Here is a 27128-nt window from a genome sequence, read left to right as displayed (position 1 = left end):
CCATTATTTTTATATATAATATATATATATATATATAATTAATAATTAATTTGGATAAATGAATTATAGAATGGATGCCTATGAATATTGTGTTAGCATGTAAATGTTTTGACAAACTGCCAATTTAGTATATAACCTTCAGTGAGCCAGACCAAACCTACATCAATGTTGTAAACCCAATTAGAGACCCCTGATCCCATACAGTAGCAACCGTCTTTAATCAACGTTGAACTTTTGATATATGTAGTCAAAATATATTGATTTCATTATATTGTATGTGTAAAAAGAGATAAGTTTTTTAATTGGATTTTATAAGTCTGATGCGATTTAAAACATTGTGAATAATTGAGAAACGGCAAAGATATGATGTCGCTTTGTGAATTAACAATAACGTGAACTTGATTGCTGTGATGCTGGCGTGGAGGTAGCACTTACTTAGTCATTTCATTTGAATGAGCTTCATCTTCATGTAACCTGTAGTCGGGCAGAGGTTAAGTAATCACATCCAGCACTTTATCCACTTCCACGCTGCACGTCTTTTCAGATTATGTGATGTGTTGTATAAATTAAAACATTGACACCTTTTATATTTTAATGTTATCTTATTTAAGAAAAAATGAATGCTAAAAACCTTTATATTTGGAATCTTAATTTTTAAAATAGTTGTTCACAAACAGATAACTTGGAGGCGATGGGTCACCAGATATCACCTCAAATCTGACCTGTAATAAAATTTTGTAGCCAAATTTGATATATTTTTCTTACTATTAGTATTAAGGCACCTTGTGAGGTGTCAACAATACTACCTTCTTGATCAGGACACTCTTCTATAATTCTCCTAGGTGGGACTTTTCCCTCTGAGTTTTCTGCACCAGCCTTGTTGATTTTCACCTCTGCCTTTAATATGAAATATTATTCCATGGTGCGAAGTTTCTCTTCGGCTATATAACTTCTTTAAGTTACTTTTTCTCTGCTCTATCCTTTCCAGGTATGAGCATAAACTAGAATAATACTGTAGTCAACATAACATGTAGTTATTAGAAAAGCAAAGACTTGGATGTGTTTCTTGTTCATGATTTTTTTTTCACACTGCATCATAGTAATTTTCATTTTAACACCATATTTTCAGTTCCTCTGCATTTGTCTGTTTTTCAGGAGGCACTGCTGTTGCCAGAAAGGAGATTATTAAGAACAAGATTCGTGCCATTGGCAAGATGGCAAGAGTATTTACAGTTCTCAGGCAAGTTCTAAAAGAAAGAAGATAAATTAAATCTTGATACACATTCATATACAACTAGACATATCTCTTAAAACAAAAAATGACTTTCATTTAATTTAGGGGGTTTTTCCCTCTGTTCAAGAAACTCGAAGAAAAGACAGATAAAAAGTTTAGTATTTCTTATTCATTTTTTAGAATTTTTTATTTCAGAGAGGAGAGTGAGACAGTTCTTGTGCTCAAGGGGCTAACACCCAGTGGAATGCTCCCTACAGGGGCACTCTCAGGGGGTAAAGCCACCCTACTAAGTGGTAAGTTCACAACTATACGCATACTATAGTTTAGGCAGGGGTTCTCAACTGGCGGCCTGCTGGCCATCTCCGACCCGCAAGTGTGTGTTATGCAGCCCCGCAAGATCAAGATCAAGCTAAAAAATAATATTTCCGTTAGGCTTAGGCCTAGAATTCTAACCGTAATCACTTTGATTGATAGTCTAGCTGGCCTACTGCGATAGCATGGAGGTGCTCTGCTGCCTGTAGTGTTAGTAGTGTGTAGTTCCACATATGGCATAGGTAACTTTCTTAGGTCAAGATGCCCTGTATGAGCAACTAGCGGCTTATTTTTAAAAATTTCCTTATTTAGCAAGGGGAACATCCCCTCCAAAACCCTCCCTGGTTTGCACCTGCAGCCCTCGGATGGCGCAATGCACCAAATTACTTCTCTTGCTCTGGCCATTCAAATCTATTCAATGAACAATTTTGGCCCCCATTGCAATATAGTTGAGAACCCCTGGTTTATGGCTTATAGGCTTAGCAAATTATCCTGTATTCTTAAACAAGCTGTAGTTCTAAAATAGCAAAATGACTTTCGTATTCTTAAAATGAACTTTAACTACAAGAGGTCAAGTAATCTAGAAAAGCCTTGGGCAGTCTGCTAGCTGACTAAATATTTTACTATTAATAATAATACCAACATGTTTCTTCTCATTTAACATTGAAAGTAATTTAATTGAGAAATCTAATCCATGATGAAAGCACTTATATTGAACATTAAAATTTGGAGAAAATGACAAAATTGATGATCTCTTGTGAAATATAGTATGGGAAATTTTTTTTTTTCTGAATTTTAATTTTTTCTTGCAATTGTTCAATGTGATAACTATTACCCAGCTATCTTCTTATAAACTACAATTTACAGTTTAATAGGTTATTACTTCCCACGACATTGCTTTGAATGTGAACGACTGTGTCATTCAAGCATAGCATCTATAACAAAACATTTTTGTTACATTTACAGGCAATAGATAATTTTAGACAAAAAGTGCATTTGTCATAAATGATTTCTAAGAAAATACTTATTCATAATACCTAATTATAGTATTCTTTATCATATTTATGTGAAAAGTTTCATAAAGACTATTTAGTAGTAAAAAACCTCAGGTCAAAGGTCAGTTGATCCTACTGCGGTTTTGACGTCTTCAGAGTTGAAGCTGTTGGAGTAGAAGTCAGTTCTTTTCACTTTACCAAGCTTTCAGATTTCTGGTGCTTTCATAATCTTCTTATTATTCATTGCACAAGATTCTATTTCTTTGGCTTCTGTCTTATTTATAAGTAATTTAAAATATCTTGGTTCATCTAAATGCTTGTACATTTGGGATACATTTATTACTTACTTCTACTCATTAATGGATCTGTTAATATTTTAGTTTTTTAAACATTTGTATGATATTGTGCACATTTCAAAAATCCTCCATGGTTTATTGATAACCATATTGATTTGATTTTTCTCTCCAAATTTGAATGTTATCAGGATTGAAAAAATATTTTCTGTATTTAAATGAGATAACTTAACCAATTAGACATGGTGTAAGCCAATACAAGTTTTAAGTTCATTATATTATATCTCTTACCAAAATTGGATAACAATGGAAAATTAGAATTGATATTTTACCCAAGAACACGAAAGAAAACATTTTTTTTTTTTCAAACCAGAAGTGTGGTCACAAAGAATGTTCAATTCATCCCCAAATACTTGCGTGGGAAATTAATTCATCAATCAAGAATAATAATAATAATAACTACCAAAATTTATTTTGTACTTTTGCCAAGGAATATCTTGCACTATTAATAATACTAATAATTCTCTAGACTTCTATAGCGCCGGTGTCCAATATTCAGTGCTCATGGCGCTTTCGACACCCTGGATTTAAACTTAAACAGAGAACTTAAGTAACAGAAAACATGTTTGCAACTTGAGTAAGATGGGGTTGTCAGGCCCGAATTCAGTCAGTGATTGGTTGGAAATCAGCCATTCATGACCAAATCTGTAACTAAGAGTGGCAGTGTGATTTGAAAAGATTAGACTTCAAACTCATTCGTAATATGATATATGGAATTATTTTTAGTTATATATATATTCATTAAAAAAAATTTTTTTTTTAATTCATTGAATTACTAGCATTCTATATTATCGTCTTTTTTATTGGTAAATTTCCCATTGTCATGCAGTGGTAATTATTGCCTACTCTTTTGAAACTTGCACCATGTTGATTGTTTAATTACTGTAACTAATTAATAGTCGATATTGACAAACTTTCTAACTTTCTGATGATGTTCATATATCAACAAAATATCAAATCAATATAGCATTCTATTTCTTTGGAGTGTGCATATTATTATTTTTTTATATTATCTTTATATATTCAGTGGACCACTTGGTTTTTAAAGAATTTTTGTTTATATACTAATTTAAGTTTTATCATCACATTTTTACTGATTGCTGCAACTGGTTTTTACTTCATTCTCATTTTGATTATTTTACTAATGTTTTTGTTGGTTTTGAAAGACATATTTGTACCTTATTTCTTTGAACCTGCTGCCTGCCATTTATGATGATTTCAAACAAAATAAAAATTGTATTTTTGTTAGCACACCTGCTGCAAAATATAAATGAAAGTAAGCCCATCTCTACCTTGAAATCCATCAATAAAATATCTTCATTTCTTCCTCAAAAGTAAATTGCAAATATTTTCTAATCCGATTACAACATTGCATTTTTTTACAACCACGAGAGATGATCTTGTTATTACCTCATATACTGCTGCTTCATATTTATCAATAAAATTTTAGTTTTGTTTCTCCGACCTAGTTGCTTTTGGCAACAGCATTTTGCTAAACGAGATTAAGTTTTTTTTCCCCACCTTTCTATGACAATGTTGGAAAATATAAGGTTTGATAAATAAGGTATAAAAAAGTCTAATTTTTACTATTTGCATGTGGTGTTCCTTTATTCTTATCTTCTACTACTTTTTCTCTCTTCAACAGCTATCAGCTCCCAGAAGATCAGTGGCTTTGAAGAAGCCAAGGGTCTTGACAAGATGAATGAACGTATGCCTCCCAGGCACCCTGGGGGTATGCCCCATAACAGCATGGACAAGAACCCTTAAAGTTATTGACACCTAGCCTAGGGTAACATGTCAAAAGATTTAGGTTGTATTTGCAGGAGGTGAATGAGGATAATTGGTTTATGCATTCATTTCTGTATTAATATGTTGTCTCTGGTACTCCTTTCCCTGTCAACAGCAATTAACTCTCACAAGATTAGTGGTTTTGAAGAAGCCAAAGGACTAGACAAATTAAATGAGCGTATGCCGCCACGAAAAGAGCCGGTATCAGCAACCCAGCCAGCTAGCGAGGACACTGAACAAGCCTAGGGTATCCCTCTGTCGTCGTCGACAACCATGCTTGTTATCCTGAAAGGCGGAGACAGCTGAATAACAGCCAACAGTCAGCGCGCCACAAAGGAATTCACTGAATCTCTTCTTCGCAAAGAGCAAGCCTTGCGCTTGAGATTGACTTCAATTCTGACTACAATTTAAGTGGTTTTTGAAATCGAGATTCGATGAATCCATTTTCAGGAGGTAATGAGTGCTGCAATACATGATTGAAAATACAGCAGTCAGAGTCTGTAATTATGTGAGATATATTATATATAAGAACTTCAGTATTGCTATATTATATAATATTGCCCTCTATTGTCCATCCCTAACCCTACTCAGAATGTAGATAAAAAATAAATACGCTTTTTATGTTAGAAACGTCTCAACCACTAGAATGATTGAAGCCCGCAGGTTTCGGGCTTACGACTATGCATTCTTTTCCTCCTTGTTATTATACAACTATTATTAATTAACAGATCTCTTGGAAGATTTGTAGCCCTCAAAATATAGCGTTGCCAGCTTTTATGTTCTTCTGCAGTGTCTTGCTAGGTGCCTTTGGTGTATGAATGCATAAATTATGTTCTGTGAAATTTTTTCGAATACCATTGGGTTTACTTGACCTGTATTACAACATGACCATTAGGTAGTGTGATAACAGAATATACTATTTATGTATTTACATGCTTGGCAGTCTTGCAAAATATATTGCCAAAAAAATAAAGGTTTTGGGAGGTGTATCCTGTCTCTGTCTGAAGCTCAACTAGGTGTAGGTATATTTATGGACCTTTTCTGCTAAACTCAGCCATTCGAATATTAGGCAGCTTTCGTTTGCGTGACAGGTGTAGGACCTGAACGTAAAGACGTCATTAGGAAGTTGTTTGCGCATGCGAGAAAGTTAAGTATTATAGGACTCTGTTTGGCCCCAATCTACATCGTGCAGAGAGTGCAGAATTGTAACGGATGAGTGAATCTGTTTCTACGGTTACATCATCGTGCAAATAGAAAGCTCCTTATTGTTGCTAAGGTACCGCAAAACGACAGTATAAACATGTAAACTTGAGTTTTGTGGGGCAGTGCATATATTCCTGGCCCTAAGAATAACACCCTGAAAAGTTCATTGTATTGTGCTAGCATCAGAGATGAAGTTACCCATGTTGATCATAGTCTTTCATTTATCAAATCTGTGCTTTGGTTGTACTCCGAGAAGCTAACAGGGTTGGATGTTAAATGGAAAGTGATTAAACACGTAAATCTAGTGAATTGAACTGATGACACCTGATCAAATGTTTTTCATCGCTTGATACTTCTCTGATGAATGCGTCAGGCTCAAATCACTGAATTTCCTTTCCAGTGAGCTAGAACAAGAACCACACTTTGAGCATTTTAAAATTTTCGGACAGGGTATACCTCATAATCCTATTGATAATAATATTAATATTTGAAAAAAAAAGTTATATGAATAAATTAGCATTATCTGGGTTGATTGAATTTTGATGTCGAGTAACACCTGCCTCAAACAAAGGTGTTTCCTGATTGGCTAAGATTTTCTCAATGTTAGTCAGTGACTGACTAGAACTTTAATCAACAGTTCTAATTGGCTAAGATTTTCTCAGTGTTAGTCAGTGATTGGCTAGAACTCACTTAAGTGATTTCTGATTGGCTAGGATTGATAGTAAGCATTAGGATTAATAACCCTAAGCTGTATCTCAATGTCTTTTTCTTGTAGATACAATATATAGAATATAATAGGCTTGTGGGTAGTGAAGAACAAATCAAGTGTTATGTGTGAGATCGTATGTGGACTCTATTCTGCGTTGAAAGCCAGCAGAGGTCTGCTGATTTCACTATCGAATCAGTGATATATAAGATTGAATAAAAAATCATAAATGTAAAACTTTTTCTACTGACGAATATTGCTGATATTAAAATCTTGTTATTAAGAGTTTAATTATTCTTATTGCTACTATTAATATAGATATCATTGTTCATGTTGCTAAGTTGAATGTTGGTACGATGGATAACAAGTGAATTAAGATTTAAATGTAGACTGTACGCTATAAAGGTTTTGTACCGTATTTTAGTCAATTTCTTTAATCATTTACAAGTTGTAGGAAGTCTGGTTAACTAATAGATGCCAAGAGTGTTGTTATACACTCTTTGGTTGCTGTAGCATTCATTTTTTTGTATCTGATAAATTTTTGTTGTCAATTACAGAGTGACATTTTTTTCCACTTTTGAAACCTTTTTGATGTGAAAGTTGAGCCCTCTATGAGGTATAGATTTGTGTACCTTGACTCCCTAGTTTAGTTAACATTTGGTAGCGGCACACTTAACTTGATGATTTTTTAACAGTAGCAATGAAACGTTAAGGGATTATTATAATTCGACCAATCTATTATTATTGAACATAGTATAATGCATACAGGGTAAGCTACACAAGCTCAGTCAGGCTTGCCTAACTTAAACCCTATCCTCATTTAGATTTCTTTCATGAATATATTTACAGTACTAATCTGTTTGATTTCAAAGATTATGGTTTCTCTTGGATTAAGGGTATGGATTAAGCAATGTCATAACAGGTAAAGTGTTACTGAACCATCAGGTTTGACAGTAATCCTACCCTTCAGATATCATTGGATTAGATTAGATTACAGTATTCTTCGTAAAGGGTGCCAGTTACTGGTCAGTTATAACTCAAAGATTGGACTCAACTATATATGTTAGTATTATATAATTCATATTATGTTAGAAAAAGTAAAATTGAAAAGTATTGTCTGTAGTTGGGAATATATGGGATTATGAATACTTATTAAACCTGCTTTTGATCTGAAATTAACATTATGCTTCTGTAGTGTACGTTTATTTTTGAAAGGCAATATTCTGAAATAATTATATGAGCAAATGCACTGAACAAATATTGTTACAATATGGATTAGTTAACTAATCTGTAAATATGTTAATCCACATATCATAGATTAGGATTTCTTTAACTAAGCTAATCCAAATTGCTTTAACTGCAACAAAGAGCATTCAAAGAGCATTCTAAGATTAATTCTCATATTAATTTTGTGGATTAGAACTCTTAAATCGGTGCTAATCCGTAACATTGATTATACTAGGTAAGTCAGTGTTAACCCATAACATGGATTATCCAAGTTAAGGCAATGCTAATTAACAAGATGTGGATTAACCTAGTTAAAATAAAGCTGATCCTTATTTGGAACCTATACAGTATATAGTGCTAATCCATCATATTAGGGATTAGCCTAGTTAAATATATGGTAATCCATAAGATATATGGATTATTATGAATGCTAATCTGTCTGATAATGGGACAATTATTGGTAAAGGCATTTTCTAGTTTGTTTAAAGTAATATTATTATTTTACTTGTGTTCATTCTGGATTGTACAGTTAAACCGAAGACGCCTATATAATATATAACTATCTTGAGAATTGTTTATTGTAGTTTATGTGATTAAGATATTTTTTTCATTTAAAGAAGAACATGAAAATCTTTTATATTGCCTGTGTGTAATTTTTGACTGTTGAAGATTTTACTTTGTTGATATTTTATAGTTTTTGTTTTTGAGTGCGTGTGTGCAATCTTTTTAATGAAGAAAAATGCAGTTTTTCAAACCGACCGATCATGAATATTCATGTAATGTGACCTCTAAACTTCAGTGAAATTGTTTTTCTCTGCTGAGTATTCTACAAAAAAGGGATACGCAATTAGTATTTAAGGTTTTTGGCTTGGTACGTATTTTATGCATGATAAACGTTCTGTGAGATGTGACTATTGGTACATCAAATTTCACATTCTATTTATCAAAGAAATTAAATGATGTATTTATGCTTTGATATGAAGTTTCTCGATTATTGGTCTATACTTATGTATTAATTATATAACAGAAGCTGAGAGATTTTCTTTACAATAGTTTGCTACAGTTAAACCCAAAATCACCCTTAGCTATTCTGTAAATTGAAAACTAAAATTCTTTCAATATGTTGCAATGCAAAATGTACTGTATTTTCACTTGCTCTTAAGTTGGTTACTAACTTTTGCATATTAGTTGCAATGGTTGTAACGTTAAGTCTGTGATGTATTAATTAGTTTTTATTCCCATTCATTTTGCTTTTATTAACACTAAACTACTGTATCTCTTTTTCTGTTCATTATCGAATATACAGTTAATACATATGTTAGTACATCCACATATTTCAGTTGTTTAAAATTCAACTTTGAGATGCCTTGTTAATGTTAAATCTGTGGACGAAATAGTAACATCTCGCAGTCAATCATTGTACTGTATTCAATATCTGGCAACATTGCCCCAACATGATAGGTATGTTATGACAGCGCCCTCAATGAGCCATGTTTTCTTCTTCTTTTTTTTCTACGCTGAAATCATGTGGTAGCAGCTTAAAACGGAGGACGTTCATATATTTTGTCAGTTAGTACTGTATTTGAGTATACCACTGGATTGTTTAAACTCGATTAGATCCCTTGCACAGTAGACGCCCAAATGGTGGTTATGAAAACTGGCCTAAAATCGTTACGAACTCTTTCATTGTGAGTAATATCAACACAGTTCCTCTAACTTATAAAAATTGTTTGATATTGCTTGATGCGGTAAATATTCGTTTTAAGCTACATTCACATTAGACACGATAACGACATATCATCGCGTCGTTTATATTCTTCAACAGTGAGTGCATTTTTATCGTGTCTAGTGTAAATGCAGCTTTAGAATCATAATACTGTAATTTGACAAAATTGTATTCTATAAAACGCTTCAATTTGATAATGATTTAATGAGCTTTTTCTTATTTATGAAGCGATGTTCAAAAACGATTGACCAGATCCCACGATGTGGGAACCATAGCTAACCATTTGGAGTTGTAGTGATAATTCGGCTTTTTTCATCATTTATCTTTAACGCCGCTGGTTTATGTTGCTCTGCTTTGTGGACTCTATATAATTCTGAATAAACTCAACTTCGAACTTATCCAATCATGTTCTCTAAATCTTTTTTTTCCCTGCAACATTCGTTTCGCTATTAACACGTTTGTCCTAACTCCTCGTTCCGCAACCTTTTTAGCCCACGACCCAAATTATATGCCAAGCATTCTGACGCGACCCATCAAAACATGATTAAAATGTCCGTCGTTTTATGCGTACGAGGGATAGTGGGAAGAACCTCCCTCTTGATTCTTTTGTGAATTGATATTATCACCCACAGAATCACTATGTAAAACCTATAAAAATGAAATAACTTGAATTACTCATTTAACAAAATCACGCAAGTTACCACAGTTTTCAAAAAGTTGCCAGCGAATTGTGTTATGCGAAAATTTAAAAATGTTTTCTCATTATAACTTGCAGCTGAAAGCCTAACACACTGAAATGAACTAAACTAATTCTTAAGTTGTCATACCTGAAGTACAAATGTTTTGATAGTATATTTTTAACATGAAACTGTGATAACCCACGCATGGCAAAAGTAAACAGACGCACTTGTCGCACTATTGCACTTTCGTTTACTGTAATTTAATTTCGTTTGTTTTTGTCGTGTTAAGTAAAGTTTTCACGATCTGAAGAGATAATGCGACCCATCATTTTTTTTTTCGCGATCCAAACATTGGGTCGCGACCCATAGGTTGCGGAACGGTGTCCTAACTCATGCATTCATTTAAATTCACAAACTCCTTCAACTTTGGGTTCCTATCTAAGAAAGCTAAAAATTATCAGTACCATTTGAAAATGGTGGTAGTAAATAAATGATAGATACCGGTATGGATTAACGTGATAGAAGCGTATATAGATGAACTAACAAGAGAGATGTATGGTACCTACTGTATGCAAGTTATTATTGGAGAGTGATAAATTAGAGTTTACAGAAATTGAGAGGGATGGATGCGAATCTTCAGAGGTATAGAGCGTGGTAGAATTAAGATACAATATTTCATTTGTTACATTTTTAATAATAATAATAATATTATTATTATTTAGTGTAAAAGAAATTAAATAATTTTCATATGCCTATATTATACATAGTTTCTCCTAAAAAATACAGTGCCACAGGTTTGATGATAACTGCAATTCTATTTTCTGAAAACTATTTTAAAGCATTTTTACCAAACACAGAGTTCTTAAATGGGTCTTGAATTACTAAATTTTCTGACAGAACCCCTTTTCAAAATTAAATAGGCACAAATTTTACCCTTCTCTTCATTCAAGGTAATATAAGATAAACTTTATTGTGATAACAATGATGATATAAGGTAGTACTGTATAATACATACTCCAAGTATTGAAATGCACGCCATCGTGTCATATTCAATATTTCGACATTAATTATGTTATCATCAGAAACGAAAATTATCCATATTTGCAAGCTTATATGCACAAGTACCAAAAGTGTTTGACCAATCAAAACATAGTAGGTGACATAGTTATGAATAAACTAAAGATCAAAGCATTATTACATTACTGATCACAGCTAACTACAAGAAAAAGAAAGCTCCTTGAAGCTTTCGGCCAATTTTGCAAACTGTAGCTAGTATTAGAAAATATTAGACCTAAATGATGACAAACATTTGGGATGGACAGTCTATTTCAGTATAGTAATCGCTGCATATGCATGAGGAAAGTTTAGTCAAAGAGGTCTGGACATGGTTCTTTTCCCAGATGTAAAGTTGTCTGAAGCTGCTTTGGTAACATTACGAGAGTAGGGGTGGCGTCAGCGGGGGCTGGGGGAGGGGTCCCCGTCAGGGAGAGCTCCCCCACCTCGGTCGGGGAGAAGAACAACCACAATTCGTCGTGGTGAAAAAATGAGCATTTGGCGTTTACACAGTAGGCCTACGGTGTCGTCGTCTTCGGTTAAGTGCGGTCATTCAAAAAAGTAAAAAAGTTAACACAATGAGTAATACATTTATTAAATGATTAAAACACATACTACTATACAAGGGCGTCGATCCGTTGTGAAAAGTGTGGGGGAACGAATTGCAAAATAAGGAAACCTCGGGCCGCAGGCCCTTGGCGGTAGCCAGGGGGTCACCCGGGGCCTTCACTGGGGGCCCTTGGCGAAGCTCCCATTAAGCTCTGGCGTCTTTTCAAAATACAGGGGTGTGTCCAGGAATTCCAAAGAGGGGGCCCAGGGAGGGACTTATACAGATGGAGTGTACACCACCTCAGCCCCACCATGGTTGGGGCTGAGATAAGAAAGGTTATGATTATGGCACCTCAGTTGGTTGGAAATGTACTCTCAGACTTAAATTTGAATATAATTTTCTTTTTCCGCCACTTTTAAATGTTTGAAAAAAAAAAAAAAAAAAATAGGGAGTGTGGGCCGGCTGGGTCCATTTGAACCTGCCACTGAAATACTCATCATATATATATATATATATATATATATATTTGTAATTTATCCAGATAATCATAATCATAATCATGCCCGCTTGCATATTTCATGCAAACATTCATAAAAATAATGATTTATTATCTACTGATTAACTTGTGACGTATTTGAACCATGAAAAACAAATGATAAACCATGTTCCTTCATGGATAAATATAAAACACTGTCACTCCAGTTTTATCTTTGCACAGTTCTTTTAAAATCATTGAGAGTTTTTTCCTTTTCTCCTCTTTACAATATTTCACAAAAATAAAAGGTCATTTACTTAATTTATCATTATCATGGCAGGGACGGATCCAGAAATTTTTTGACGGGGGTGGGGGAAATGGTTTTATGGTTAAGGCTGAGCAAATTTTAAGAATATGACCCTCTAGACACTCGGTAATGGCACTGTCAGATTTTAGAAATGCTTTTTCAAAGCAGTCTCCTCGACAAAATTATTGACTTACCGACGGGAGATCTGCTCCCCCAGCTCCCTTAGAATTTAGAGTAAATTTTAAGAATATGCCCCTCTAGACCTCGGAAATAGCACTCTCATATGGTAAAGATGCTTTTCAAAGTTGGACGTCCCCTGTGACCCCCGCTGGATCCGCCCCTGCATGATGTCATGGCGAGATTGCGTCAAGTAACATCGGAGTTATTACTACTTAAATCGTGTCAAAGGCTGTATATTGTATAAAACGGTTATAAAAATTCAATTGACTACCGGTATAATTCTTTTGAAATCAGGAAAAACAGGAATCTATGTATGCAGATAAATTTGAAGACTAGTATATACGGGCCTTAATAATATACAAAAAGAATAAATTGTGTATATTGTGCACTTTTGAGTTCGTAAAAATGTTGGCCTAATAGGTTTACACGCTTCCAATTTTAAAAACGTACAGTAGTACATTGTTTTTATAATAAATTTAGCCTCTGATAACCATTGCATCCATAAAATCGATGTAGTGGTTACTGAGATGGTTACGAAGTGTACTAACTTGTACCAAATAAAAATTGCATAAGTTGATGTATGGTCAGTATTTTAGTGGTTTTATGGTTAGCAAGTTTCACTTTCGACATTGATTACGGTACTACATGTAAAATAGTGCACTGTCAAACAATGCTGTCTATGCATGGATGTATAAAATTAGGATGGTTTAAGGAGGGTATTGCAGTGTATCTGTACATAAAACCAGCTCTTCATGAAGCACGATAAGGAAAAGCCAGCCGGATCATGGCCGGGTCTACACACAAGATTTTATCTTTATTTTGGTTGCGATTGGAAGAGATATTTTTGGGTGCTGAATAATAATTAGATGTATCTATGAAGCTAGCTTGTCAGAGCGAAAAAATTGTGTACCGCCTTTAAGGAGTAGAACGATTTAAAAAAAATCATCCCCACAACCACCCCTTTACTCTTGCAAGTGTCGCTACAAGTTCCGGCCTTTGTAATCTTCAGATTGTCATATATACTGTGAATATTTGGATTGACAATTTCGCATTCATATCTCCATCCTTGTTAAATGGGAAAAAATGCTGAAAACACACATCAAGCAAAGTTTGAAATTTGTCACGGAAGACACAAATAATTGTGACCTATGACGTAATGTCTGCGCGTTTTGATTGGCTTAGAAGATGCATGCAATTAGCTCAACTTACTTGCAACTTTTAAGGGGAGTTGGTCCCCATCCATGTTTCGACCGCAATGTAATTTCATATGCAAACATAATTCATGAAAGTTGTTGAAATGGGCTGTATAAATGACCCAGGTTTCAACGAAAAATTGCTGTACAACCTGAGTAGGCCTACAGTACTGTATATCTTATAACAAAATACCGGTATCACTGTAACGTCTGAATTGAATATAATACAAACTCGAGTGAACGTGCTTTTGTTATAATTTAAGAAGTATGAGAAAATTTATAAGATTTTCGGCACACGATGTAGGTAAAGTAATGTAAATACATCAAAGACAATTAAGTTTTATTTCCCGTGGTACAATACAGATTAATTAGATCTAGCCGAAAATCGCTGATAAAAGATCATTGGAATGTTATGATGAATTTAAATTTACTAAAGAGTGTCATTTCCGGTCAGTTTGACGTACTAATTCCACAAACCATGGTGGGGCTGAGGTGGGTGTGGTCTCACGAAATGTCCCCTCCCCGCACCCACCTTTCAAAACAGATCTGGATGTGTTAAAATTGTATGATTGCAAAGTCTTGCATGCGTGACTGAACTCATGGTAGAAGAAGAGTCTCATTAATTGTTAAATCATAGAGGGAAACACAACTAAACTTAGTTATTTTGAAATACGTCAATAAAATTCGTACTTAATTTAACCAAAGAACAGTGCTCATAAAATACATTTCGATCGTCCTACAAATAATGCAAGTCAGGACTCTTCCCTGTCGCCAAGTTTTGTCAAAGCAAAACGATTCAATAATGAAAAAAGGAAAACATCAAAAAGGTATAAAAAGAAATCAGACAGTCCACAAAGCATGAACAAAAGGAAAAGAAATACTGTACATATAAAAAAGATCATAGGGAACATTGGATAACCATTTAAACCTGAAGGTTTGTTTCCAAATGGGCCCTGCCCGCCCCGAACGCCATGCCTGGATTGTATGTATTGGGGCTTTGGAGAGGTTCCGATAGATTACACTGACTAATGTAAAGTTTGAAGACTCCTTTAAAGTTTTATTTTCAGTACATCTTCGACTTAAAAATGAGGAACATTTTCGATTTTCTTTGCGGGGGGAGGGGGTGGGGTGGATTAGGGGAGACGTTAGGTGGGTACAATCTCACTCGCTAGATACGGGTCTGATATCTGGCTTTAATGCAATGGTGAACATGACAGTAAGGTAGTGGGCGGCAACGGCGGAACGTTTTTTAAAGTGGTGTGGGGGACATGTATAGTATAGAGTGTCCACCCGCCTCAGCCCCACCGTGGTTGGGGCAAAGGTAGAAAAAAAATATGATTATGGCACTTCAGATGGCTGGAAATGGCACTCTCAGATTTAAATTTAAGTATAAAATTTTCTGTTTCCTCCATCTTTTTTCATAATTTTGAAGAAAAAAAAATAGGCTAGGAGGGTGCGTGCCGGCTGGGCACCGCCACTGTTTAATATAACATTCTACCTAGCCTATCTTTTTTTTTTTTTTTTACAAATGACTAATTCGTAATTTCAGTGGCGCTGTTGAGATGGGCAGTGCAGCCAGTGCAAAGCACTGGGGCCCAGGTTATTAGTGGCCCATTCATAAATAGGCTGAAAAATAATCATTAAAACTATTTTCCCACTTAGGCCTTGTTTTTTTTTTTAAAGGAAAACTGCAAATGGGCCTGTCAATAATATTTAGGTTTTTTGAAGAGTAATTATTGATTATTTGTTTCATTCATTTTACGTGCCACCAATTTTTATGATTAGGCTAGTTGAACTAGCTGTTGAGACCGCATAGGCCCCTTCTGATATAGTGACGATCAGTTTATTATTAGTATTTCTATAGCGTAGGTCATTAGGGGTAGAGGCATTAGGAGTAGAGGGTGAAAAGATAAGAAAATCTTCTACAATGAATTTTCTGAAAACGTGAATCATTATATATTTCATAAAGCATTTGATACTGTGTGGTATGACAAATTACTAACTACAGCAAGGCTGGTATGAGAGGTAAAGTGTGGATGACCTTACGCCCAAGTAAATTGTATAAAAATGTTATAGACTAGGACATCGGATACTGATGTATTTGAGTGTCAGGGGAGTTAAACAGGGCTGTGCTTTTTTAATGATCATTTTTCTATATACAACAATGAGCTAGCAAATGTGAATGGGTCCAAAGCACAAAAATAGGTTGTTTTCTTAAGATTAAGTTTCGAAAATACTGTGATTTCCTTGACGACTGAAAGAGTTAAACCGGGCTGTTGTTTTTCTCCTATAGGCCTATACAACAATGGGCTAGCAAATAATTATGGTGGGCTCACAGCAATGTGGGGTAGACCTATATACCATGCTGTGTAAATAAAATGGATTGTTTATTCTACGGAAGCAATTTTAAATTGGAAGCAATTCAAAATTGCCAATGTCTAAAGTTTGTCTATAGGTCTACTTGGTAAAGATACCATCTGCACACCTCGAACATAAATAATGAACTACAGTACTCGATAATTATTTCATGTAAGACATATATAATGAAGATACCGAAAACAAGAATTGAAATTTTAGCAAAGTGAATGGCCCAACTATTGGCCTATTAAATTCATTTCAATTATAAGGAAATGTCTGAATGTTTTAAATATATTGGAATAAATGTATCGAAATTTTGTGTAATAACTACAACTCTTTTAGTGTCTTCTACTGTATTTTAATATTTTAGGATATTTTAATGTATTTTATCGTATTTTAATGTATTTGCATTTTAATTTTTTTTTAAATATGCACCTTTACTGGTCTCTTTTACGGTAGACCTATTTTACTCTATTTCAATGTACTTTTACCGTATTTAGTGTATAAGTTTTTTTAATGCACAACAGTTATCACGAGTGCCACTGATAAAAACGTGCAATCAAAAAATGATTATTAGTACCTAATCATTATTTGAATACTTTAAAATCAATATACGGCTCATGAAAATTTTAAACGTTCGGAGCTTTCAGGGATTGCCGCAACAGAGGGAAAATTTGCGGCTCTCAACAACCCACTCCCGTGACGCTTCACATTAAATGCCCTGCAATTAATATAGCACCGGAGCCCGTTCTCCCAGCTACCCACTGCTACAGCTTTTAAAAAATGAAATTATTGTTTTAGTTAAATTAGATAGAATTTAAATGTGGTTATTACGTTAGTTTGGTGGTTTACTGTTAGCCAATCAGTTACACTATTACATCTTATAGAACGTCGCACCATTAGTGCCTACCTTCGCCCAGAATTTACGCAAGGCGGTCGAGCGATTCCATTGTTTCCTTTATGCTCAAGGATAGGAGACCAGCCCCCCACCCACCACCAGGTAAACAAAAGTGAAGTGGAAATTGGATTGGATTTTTTCGGTGCAGTACACCGAGAGACAATCCCCTACTCTCCCCTACGAAGAGTGTACTGCGTTCTTTAACGTGCACATGGGCCATAATGCACACGAGACCAACGGCTTAAACGTCTCATCCGGAAGACGGTGCGCTATTGTAACTTGTATTTCAGCCTTCAAACTGAAACACAAGGAGAGGCAGCGATGGGAATTGAACCGGGACCTAGAGATCTCCACGGTTCAGCGGACACACAGTGGCTACCACCAGATTAGCCGACTATATGGCCCCTGCCCCCACACTCCGCCCCCCCCCACTTCCGCCACAGTTGGTGGGCTGAGTGGTGTTGAGGAAGGCATATAAACACATGGTAGTATATTTTTTAAGGTAAGTACATTTCCATGATAAATAAAAGGCGTCACGATAAAATTACACCTACGTTAAAATTTAAATCACTATAACCTTTAAAGTTTATTAAATTAAAACTAGCATTTTTTCTTCTTCAAAATTCAGAACAGAATTGAAAAAATTCTGTATGCTTATTATCATAATATTTACGATAATAGACTTATGATACTTAACGTTGTGAACTAGATTTTGTACAGATGGCGTCTAGCTGTCGGCTGACTGAGCCGATTCCACACGTGGATACACTGCAGAAGGCGACCCCCATCCCAACGACCCAGCGCCCGCCTCCTGAGCGCTGGGCGCGCCACCCACATCAGCGGTAGCGTTTGGCCCGGCCCGCCTTGACGAAGTGACCTACCTCGACCTTGCTCATACACTTTATAATAAAGACCTATCTTATGTTATACATTACCGTATTGAATACTGAATTAATTTATTGTTCGAACATAAAAGAAGGAATTGCATTTGAAAACTGGCCAACATTTAAAATTCCAGCAGTGAATACTAAAGTAATGTAGGCCTATATTAAAACCGATGAAAATTTTAAATAGGGGCCTATATTAATTTGTGCAACAGAAATCAAATTTATACACAAGACAAACAATACATTAAGAAGTAAATAATATAATAATTATTAATTATTATCATTTGAACCAACTAACAAACATTTAGCACAGCACTGAATATTAAAAAATACTACAATTATTATAAACGATGAAAATTTGAACATGAGTGAAAAGAAGAGGCCTACCCATAATATAGCCTATTCAGCTCATCGCTTATATTTGAAAAGTTAACACAATGAGTAATACATTTATTAAATGATTAAAACACATACTACTATACAAGGGCGTCAATCCGTTGTGAAAAGTGTGGGGGAACGAATTGCAAAATAAGGAAACCTCGGGCCGCAGGCCCTTGGCGGTAGCCAGGGGGTCACCCGGGGCCTTCACTGGAGGCCCTTGGCGAAGCCCCCATTAAGTTCTGGCGTCTATAGCCTTTTTTAAGTCTTATCAAAGTTATTTTAAGAAATATAATTAAAATTTATTTCCACACTACATTTTCAAAATATAGTGGTGTGTCCAGGAATTCCAAAGAGGGGGCCCAGGGAGGGGCTTATACAGATGGAGTGTAGACCACCTCAGCCCCACCATGGTTGGGGCTGAGATAAGAAAGTTTATGATTATGGCACCTCAGTTGGTTGGAAGTGTACTCTCAGACTTAAATTTGAATATAATTTTCATGTGTATAAGAGACAGTATATATACGGTATACATTACAGGATTGTTATGCCACTTGGTATAAAAGAAGCAGGTTCTAAGAATAGGATATGGGATTCTAAGATGGATCTAAAAGTTTTATAAGAAACATTGTCGCTATTTTTCAAAATACATTTTGTGATGTATACCTGATAGCATTTTGACCCGTTATTTGCCTTAAGCTCTATCTACACTATCACATTTAATTTGACAATCAACTGTTGCATGTCCTTATATAGTCATGATGTGCCTATTTATGGTCATGCTCTGCTGTTGTTATCATGACCATATTTAGGCATGTCACATGTTTTGTCAAATATAATTTAATAATGTGAACAGGGCTTTATATACCAGTATGTACATAAGTATATGTATATATAATAAGGTATTTGTATATAAGTACAATATGGAAAATCATGCAACTGTGCTATAGCTCTATTTCTGGTTGTTTACTAAGGCCTAAGTTTAAAATTATGATGTTACTTTCCAAACTTGTATGATCTTTACCACGGATACCTCCATTTTTCCCACTCCCACAACATTCTTGTTTTCAGGTTGTTTACTATAAGGCCTAAGTTTAAATTTTAGCTGTTGCTTTTCAAACTTGTATGATCTTTACCACGGATAGGCCTCAATCCATTTTCCCATTCCCACAACATTCTTGTTTTCAGTATTTTGCCTTTTAATGTTAATAATCACATATTATATTACAATTTTAATCAGTACTATCAAAAATACTAAGATCAATGTATTCCTGTCGAAGACGTTTAACAAAATTACGATCTCCAGCATATAGAGATTTACAGAATTTATTTTCGTCTTCAGTTCGATTAGGTGGTATTCTGTTTCTAAGTTCATTATCGATCGTATAATACTGTTTCACACATAGTTCGGTAACTTCTTTTTGTCGTATTCTAAATTGCATCAATTCTTTGTCAAACCTTTCCCGGTTTTTCTGTATCCTATTCCATAATGATTTATTAAAATATTCATATAATTGTGAATCAGCGAAGTTCCATTTCCTGATAGATTTCCGAAGTTCTGGATCCATTTCATATCTATCATTCCGTGCGCCTTTTGCGATGTATACTATGTCGTCAAATTCCAAACACAATAAATTCTTTAAAAGAACAAGCGACTCGTCAAAGTATTCCATTATCATTACTAAATCGAACCCTCTGTCAATTTCTCGAATTTTATCTCGAATAGCAACAGATGTTTTATAAAGACTTGGGTCTAGCCCAAGATCATATAGTTGTCCATTTCTTGCTAGGTGTACCATAGATGTATTAGTATAGCTTTGACTCATATACGCTCTCGGTTTTTCCATGAACTTGACTAACGGTTCCGCGGTATTCTTAAGGCCGAATGTGTCAGCCATATCAAAGTATGCAAAAGCCGACTCCAGTTGAGCTACCGGTTCTCTTAAAATTGTTACAAACTTAGCTTTTGGTACCACTGAGTCCATTTCTGCACGATTATACCTTGCATGGTTTGTGATGATGTTATAACCGGTTATGGTCTTTCCGTTCACAGTAACCCCAGTTTGTATTTTAACAACCATATCTCTATTGAACAGGTCTTTGATTGGGAAAAGATGTCCGATTTTAGGTAGAGCAAAGATTAGATTATGACTTTTTCCATATCTTTGAAGCATTGTCGCAACTGTTGTACTACCAGTTTTGTGGGTTTTTATGAAAACTATCTGCGTAGCAGGAGAGCACGTTGATGAAATTTGCGTTTGTAGGTACCTTGCATCTTGGTTAGATTCACCATCTCCACTGGAGGATAATACAGTTCACAGTTAGTCAGATTATATATTGAATAAACTTTCACTTTAAAATATACCAAACATTAACAGTTGATTAGTGCTAGGATTAGATGCGATATGTTTTAAAGAACCAGCTAATCAATAAGAGAATTTACCAGATATGCTTATTCCTACTATTTTGGAAAAAAAAGACGACTCACTTTTCTTGTGGCTTAATGAGACCTAATTCAATGTACCGCTGTCGGAGATCCTTAACAAAATGCCCATCCCCCTTGAAAATCCTTTTACAAAAACGAACTTCATCTTTTAAACCATTTAATGGAATTCGTCTCTTAGTTGATCCATCATTTAATGTTACGTGTTCGACGCACTTTTCTGTAACCTCATCTTGAAGCTTTCGGAATTCTTTAAGTTCTTTGTCAAACTGTTTTCTATTTGCGTTAATTTTTTCCCAAAGTGTTTTATTAAAGTGGTTATACAACCTGGCATCATTGCGGTTCCACCTTCGCATTTTTTCACGTAGTTTAGGACTTATGTCATATTTGTTTTGTTGTTGTCGCTCACCTTTTTTAATATATATAATATCTTCATACTCTAAACACAATACTTGTTTAAGTAGTATTAATGATTCATCATAATATTCCATAATCATTATTAAATCAAACTCGTTCTCCAGTTGACGGATTTTATAATCTACTTTAAATCTGTCACTGTGGAATTGATGATCTAATCCAAGATCGTACAGTTGTGCATTCAATGATAGATGCGACATGAAAAATGGTGTCTCAAAATATGCTTTCGGAGTTTTCATAAACATCTCAAAGGCATTTGGCGTATTCTCCAATCCCCACCCATCAGCCAAGTGAAAGTATGCGAAGGCTGATTCGAGCTGGGTCGTCGGTTCTCTTAAGATGGTAACAAATTTTGCATTCGGGATCACTGCGTCCATTTCCGGACGGTTATATCTTGCATGGTTTGTAAGGATGTTATATCCATTTATTATATTTCCGTTGAATGTAATTCCACGCGGTATTTTGGTGACCATAGTCCTGTTGAATAATTCAGTTGTCGAAAATATATGTGTTTTTTTGGGAAGAGCAAATACAAGTGAGTGCTTCTGACCATATCGTTCAAGTATTGTTGCAGTTGTTGTACTGCCTGTCTTGTGTGTTTTTACAAAAACTATCTTCTTCGCTGGTGTACATTTTTGTTGGTAATCGGTAGTTGCACCCAATCTGCTGGCGCTGGGAATTCTTACCAATCTGCAAAAGAATTGATGGAAAAGTAGATACGTCAAAGTAATTTCGAAGATACGCTATGTAATGTTGTAATGTATGATAATCAAATGAATTCGTAATTTAAATTTGCAGATGAAACATTTGAAACAATTTGATAAGATTAACTAAATGAATTAGCAACATGAACAAGATCAGCTAAGCATTCTATTGCAAAGGTTTCATTGTAGATGATAATAAATATTGTAACAACAGTAAAATAATAAATAATAATATAAACAGTTTATGTGGTGTTCACTGATGGTATGAAACCAAATCCTATTGGCGTGATACTTCTTTGCAGACTATCAATTACGACACAGATCCGGATCCAGTACTCACAGATTATTTTAAAGAAGCTCCTACAAAGCTTTCGTTACATAGGCCTATTATGTGTCTTATTATTATTACTAAATTAATATTTTAAGGTTACATTTTTTTGGCAAGCACAATGCAATATTCAATCCTTCTAAAATGTATTAACACGTCGTCTGCCAGACCTTTTCTTTAGGTTTCTTCCCGTTTGCCAGAACAAGTATAGGCATACATGTACAAACAATCTTTTTTTTTAACTAGTCATATATCATCGAAATGGTGTGTCTAATAAATTGGCGGAAAAATACAAGGGAATGAGTAAACTAGTCGCGGGTACTGGGGAAGCAGTGGCGTATCTGGGGGAGGGCGCGGGGGTGGCGCCCCCTCCCCCAATAAGGTTTTATTGAATTGAATTGAATGGTAATACCCTATAATACTATAGTATTAATTTTGTATGTTTGAAAAATGTTTAAAAATATAAACGAAATAAGAGCATTTTAAGACTGAATCAGCATTAAATAAGAACACTGAGCCTGGCCAAAAAATAGTTAAAAATTTAGCCTTCAGTTTATCTTATTACACTAATAAATATCGTAGGAATAACTACTTCCTTAAAATTAAGTAAAATAAAAAATTATAATTTAATAAAATGTATAATTTAATATTATATATGAGAAGATGTAAAGGGAATTCTGGAAGGGGGTGGGGGCTGCAGTCACACTTATAGATCTTATCCTTTAGCCTTCAGTTTATCTTATTGCACTAATAAATATCGTAGGAATAATTACTTCCTTAAAATTAAAGTAAAATAAAAAATTAAAATTTAATAAAATGTATAATTTATGATTATATATGAGAAGATGTAAAGGGGAATTCTGGAAGGGGGTGCGATTGTCCTGGGGACAGTCCGGGGGAAATGTTATGGGGAGGGGGAATTTCATGGGGCATCCAACCTATAACCGCCTACACTAAGTCTATGAAGAATTTTTAAAATTTTAAATGGTTAATACAAGGAATATGGTCCCGGAATGCTGCAGTCACGCTTATAATCTCTTAAGTATATCGTATCCGGATTTACACAATACAGAATGAAGGTAGCTCATATGAAGCCGATCGCTGGTGAATCCATGAAGCTTCCATAGTCAATTTAGTATAGTCAATTTTTCGTGTTGCAATTACTTCTGGTTTAATCAGACTGGAGGAATTCAAAGGATTTTTACTTTATCTGTGGGCATTGTAATTGCATCAGAGGATAATAGGTACTAGCCGAATTCATTTGTTATCCTATCAAAGAGCTGGTGAACTTTTCAGCCGGCCTACCACCATAACGATCACTCCCAATGGTAGAATACTACAGTAACAATAACACCAGCATTAGGCCTACCCTTTTAAATAACTTCAATTATTAGTAAATTGAAGTTTAAATTATATATTTGTAATAATTTGAAAGTACACATTTTAAAGTAAAAATAGTTTATATTTCATTTTATATTTATTCAACTTCTATTTTTAAATTAAGTAAGTTATATAGATCCCTATTTATTTACTACTGAAATATATACTGAATGGTCATTTTCTTGTAACAGTTTCATTTTAAATAATCGAAATAATAATATAGAAATAACATTTAAAAAATAATACTTTAAACATAAAAGGTTTTTTATATCAATGATCATAACTAAATTAAGATTGTTTCTAATATGGGTGTTCCACACCATATAATAATAATAATAATAATAATAATATTAATAATAATAATAATAATAATAATAATAATAACAATAACAATAATAATAATAACAATAACAATAACAATAACAATAACAATAACAATAACAATAACAATAACAATAATAATAATAATAATAATAATTATTATTATTATTATTGAAGATGATCATCTTGATCATCATCTTCATCATCATCATCATCAGCATCATCATTACCGGTATTATGAGATCAGTTGCAGCGCCTATAAGAATGCCATTTCCTGGAAATCAGAGGTACATATTTTTTAAATTTGCTCTAAACCAGGTGGAGCTGATATCAGAAATGTGAACCCCTGGCGGGTAACATGATGTATAAAGTATAGGGGGTGGAAACAATTAAATAACTTGGTTGCTGAGGGGATCGGAATAGAAACATGCAGTCGCTGGTGATTACACTACAAAATAGAACAGCCGTACTGTCGTCTTTCTCCACCCGACTTATTAATTAAAAAATGAAAAAAAAAAACACTTTACCTTGACGTCAGGATATTATTAGAAATTAATAAAAATACCACGACTAATAAGCACGTCAGAGAAAACAAAAACACCACCTTCAGTTTCATGATAAGGACTTGTTCTAAGCATTATATAGTCACACTATGGGTCATAGGACAAAACGTAAATATTTAATTATGATTTTTTAAATCTAATAATAATAATAATAATAATAATAATAATAATAGTAATAATAATGTGATTTTCATAACAACCTATTTTTGTGGGGTTTAGCAATTAAAAGTTAAAATTGACCACAACTAAATTACTTTAGTATTAAAAAATACATGATTTTTGTTGATTAATTGATTAAATTTTTGATATTATTTAACATTTAAATAAAAAATTTATCTATAAATAATCATGTAATTCCTACAAAAAGTAAACTATAGTCTAAATGGCAATTTATTTGATGTTAGATTTTATATAAAAACTCAATTATTTCAGTTTAATAATGCATTTTTAAATATCAATTTTGATACAGAATTTATTATTGGGGCCATTTTTACCTACCTGTCATTTTGGGCCATTTTTACCGGGCCATTTTTACTAGGGCCATTTTTTTCTACATTTGCATCCCACTATATAAAAAGGGCGATCGTAGAGATCTTAATAATTACAGGGTAATTACACTTAACTCTTGCATTTTGTAAGATCTACAATAGTATTATCTCCAAGACGGTCTCAAATTTCCTTAAGGAAAATGATCTATTGTCTGAAACAAAAAGTGGGCTTTCGAAAAGACAAAAGATGCGAAGACCGCATCTGCCTAATTGCCTGCCGTCAGGCTGAAGGATAAAAAGACCTATTTATGGCCTTTCTTTCTTTCTTTCTTTCTTTCTTTTTTCTTCTACTTCTTTTAATTGAAAAGCTGTAATAAAAGGTACCCTACTTAACATAATATAAAAATTATATAAAAATGTTAAAGGAAAGGTTTGGGAGCCTCGAAACAGATAATATTTAACAGGCCTATCCTAGAAAGTGTAAAACAAGGATGACCATTGTCTCCTATTTTTTTTACAATGTATATCAATGAACTAAATAGATTAATCAAAAGCCGAAATTCTGGTCAACTTTAAACACAGGCCTTTGCAAAATTATGTAAAAGTAGTTTAGAGTAGTAAAGAAACAGTAGGTCACTTTGTTCTTGAATGCTGTAAAGTTAATAATATTAGAGATTTCCAGGAACCTAAAAATGAACTAATGTATACAACCTTGATAAATTTTGGGGTATATTTGCTTCAGGCTTAGCAAATTTTAGACACCATCTTTTCTTTGATGATCTGTCTATCCATAATGAATTTCCCCTTAAATACAATTTGATTGATTCTGTTTAAAATGATGCCTGTTTTATTTTCGACAAATATTGTAAAAAATACCTTAAATCGCTTGAATGAAGCGTAATGCGCACAAGACCAATGCTATCTTATAGAATATCTGTTGAATTGACTTTGATTCTTCCCTAAACCCTTAATTAAAGTAAGCCCAAAAAATAAAAAAATAAATAAAAAAAAAAAAAAAGAAAAGAAAAAGAAAAGAAAAGAAAAAACAAGAAAAAAAAAAAAACAAAAAAAAACACAAAACCCCAAAACCCGACATTCCGGTACTTTTAAATGACTACTGTGTACAGATTTTTGTGCAGCTCAGTGTGTTCCATTACATTTACAAACTTAATGATAAATAAAACTTGTGAGATATGCAAATAAGTATAAAACATTACAGTAACTTGCTTGGTTTTGTTTCATATGCTTTTTCTTTTCTTTTCTTTTTTTTTTTTGTGTAATTTTAGTGCAAGATGTTTTTGAACATTCTTTTTGCTTTCCTTCGTTTATATTTTGTTCTTGAGTGCACAATCAAAGTGATGGGTGCCACTAATCTGAAAGTTAACCCAATAAACCGCATCGTACCCGTGTAGCCCATTTAGTACAGTCTATTATTTTTGTTGCAATTACTTCTGGACTTAATTCAAAAGACTTTCACTTGTTATAAAGCCTTACTCTGTAGAGGTGTTGTTATCAGATGATAATAGGTAGTCGAATTCATTTGTTATCATATCAAGGAGCTAGTGAACCATTCAGCATGCTTACCACCACCACGACACTCCCACACTATGGTAGCAATAACACCAGCATTTATACGCTTTTGAATAACTTCAATTTAATAATTGAAGTTTAAATTATATATTTGTAATGATTTGACAGCAAAATTTGTTTATATGTTATTTTTATACAGCTTCTGTTGTTAATTAAGAATATGTTTATAAATATTCCTAGTCACTTATGAAACTTAAATATAATATATTGAATGCCATTTTGTTTTGTAATATTAGGCCTACATTTTAAATAATTGATATAATAATGTAAAAATAATATTCTAAACCTTATGGGGTTTTCGTTTATATCAATGACCATAACTAAGTTAACAAGATTGTTTCTAATATGAGTGTTCCAAATAATAATAATAATAAATATAATAATAATAATA

General features: G+C 33.9%; 2 protein-coding genes across 7 annotated transcripts in view; one reads left to right on the top strand and one right to left on the bottom strand.

Annotated features, from left to right (window-relative positions):
* LOC117119409 (serine/threonine-protein phosphatase 2B catalytic subunit alpha isoform-like) overlaps positions 1-9947 on the top strand; it is a 69819-nt gene extending 59872 nt beyond the window's left edge. For 4 of the 5 annotated variants that reach the window (XM_033264221.1, XM_033264220.1, XM_033264219.1 and 1 more), the window contains 3 exons: positions 1156-1240; positions 1430-1527; positions 4798-9947. In XM_033264221.1, coding sequence (XP_033120112.1) covers positions 1156-1240; positions 1430-1527; positions 4798-4928 — 314 coding nt within the window. In that variant the 3' untranslated portion in view covers positions 4929-9947. Of the gene's footprint in view, positions 1-1155; positions 1241-1429; positions 1528-4539 lie in introns of all 5 variants that reach the window. The other variant, XM_033264218.1, reaches the window with a different exon arrangement.
* Positions 9948-19032: 9085 nt separating this feature from the next.
* The window catches only part of LOC117119415, an 8749-nt gene continuing 653 nt past the window's right edge, over positions 19033-27128 (bottom strand). Inside the window, exons 1-3 of one of the 2 annotated variants that reach the window (XM_033264237.1) lie at positions 24624-24748; positions 20992-22053; positions 19033-20801 (exon numbers count right to left, since the gene is read on the bottom strand). In XM_033264237.1, the coding sequence (XP_033120128.1) occupies positions 19736-20801; positions 20992-22053; positions 24624-24712 (2217 nt within the window). In that variant the 5' untranslated portion in view covers positions 24713-24748 and the 3' untranslated portion in view covers positions 19033-19735. Of the gene's footprint in view, positions 20802-20991; positions 22054-24623; positions 24749-27128 lie in introns of those variants that run through there. The other variant, XM_033264236.1, reaches the window with a different exon arrangement.

Source organism: Anneissia japonica, unplaced genomic scaffold (assembly GCF_011630105.1).
Source record: "Anneissia japonica isolate Jap-2015-1 unplaced genomic scaffold, ASM1163010v1 scaffold3293_len478364_cov160, whole genome shotgun sequence".
Lineage (NCBI taxonomy): Eukaryota > Metazoa > Echinodermata > Crinoidea > Comatulida > Comatulidae > Anneissia > Anneissia japonica.
Note: the sequence above shows the minus strand (reverse complement) of the source record. Positions and strands in the feature narration are given on the sequence as shown.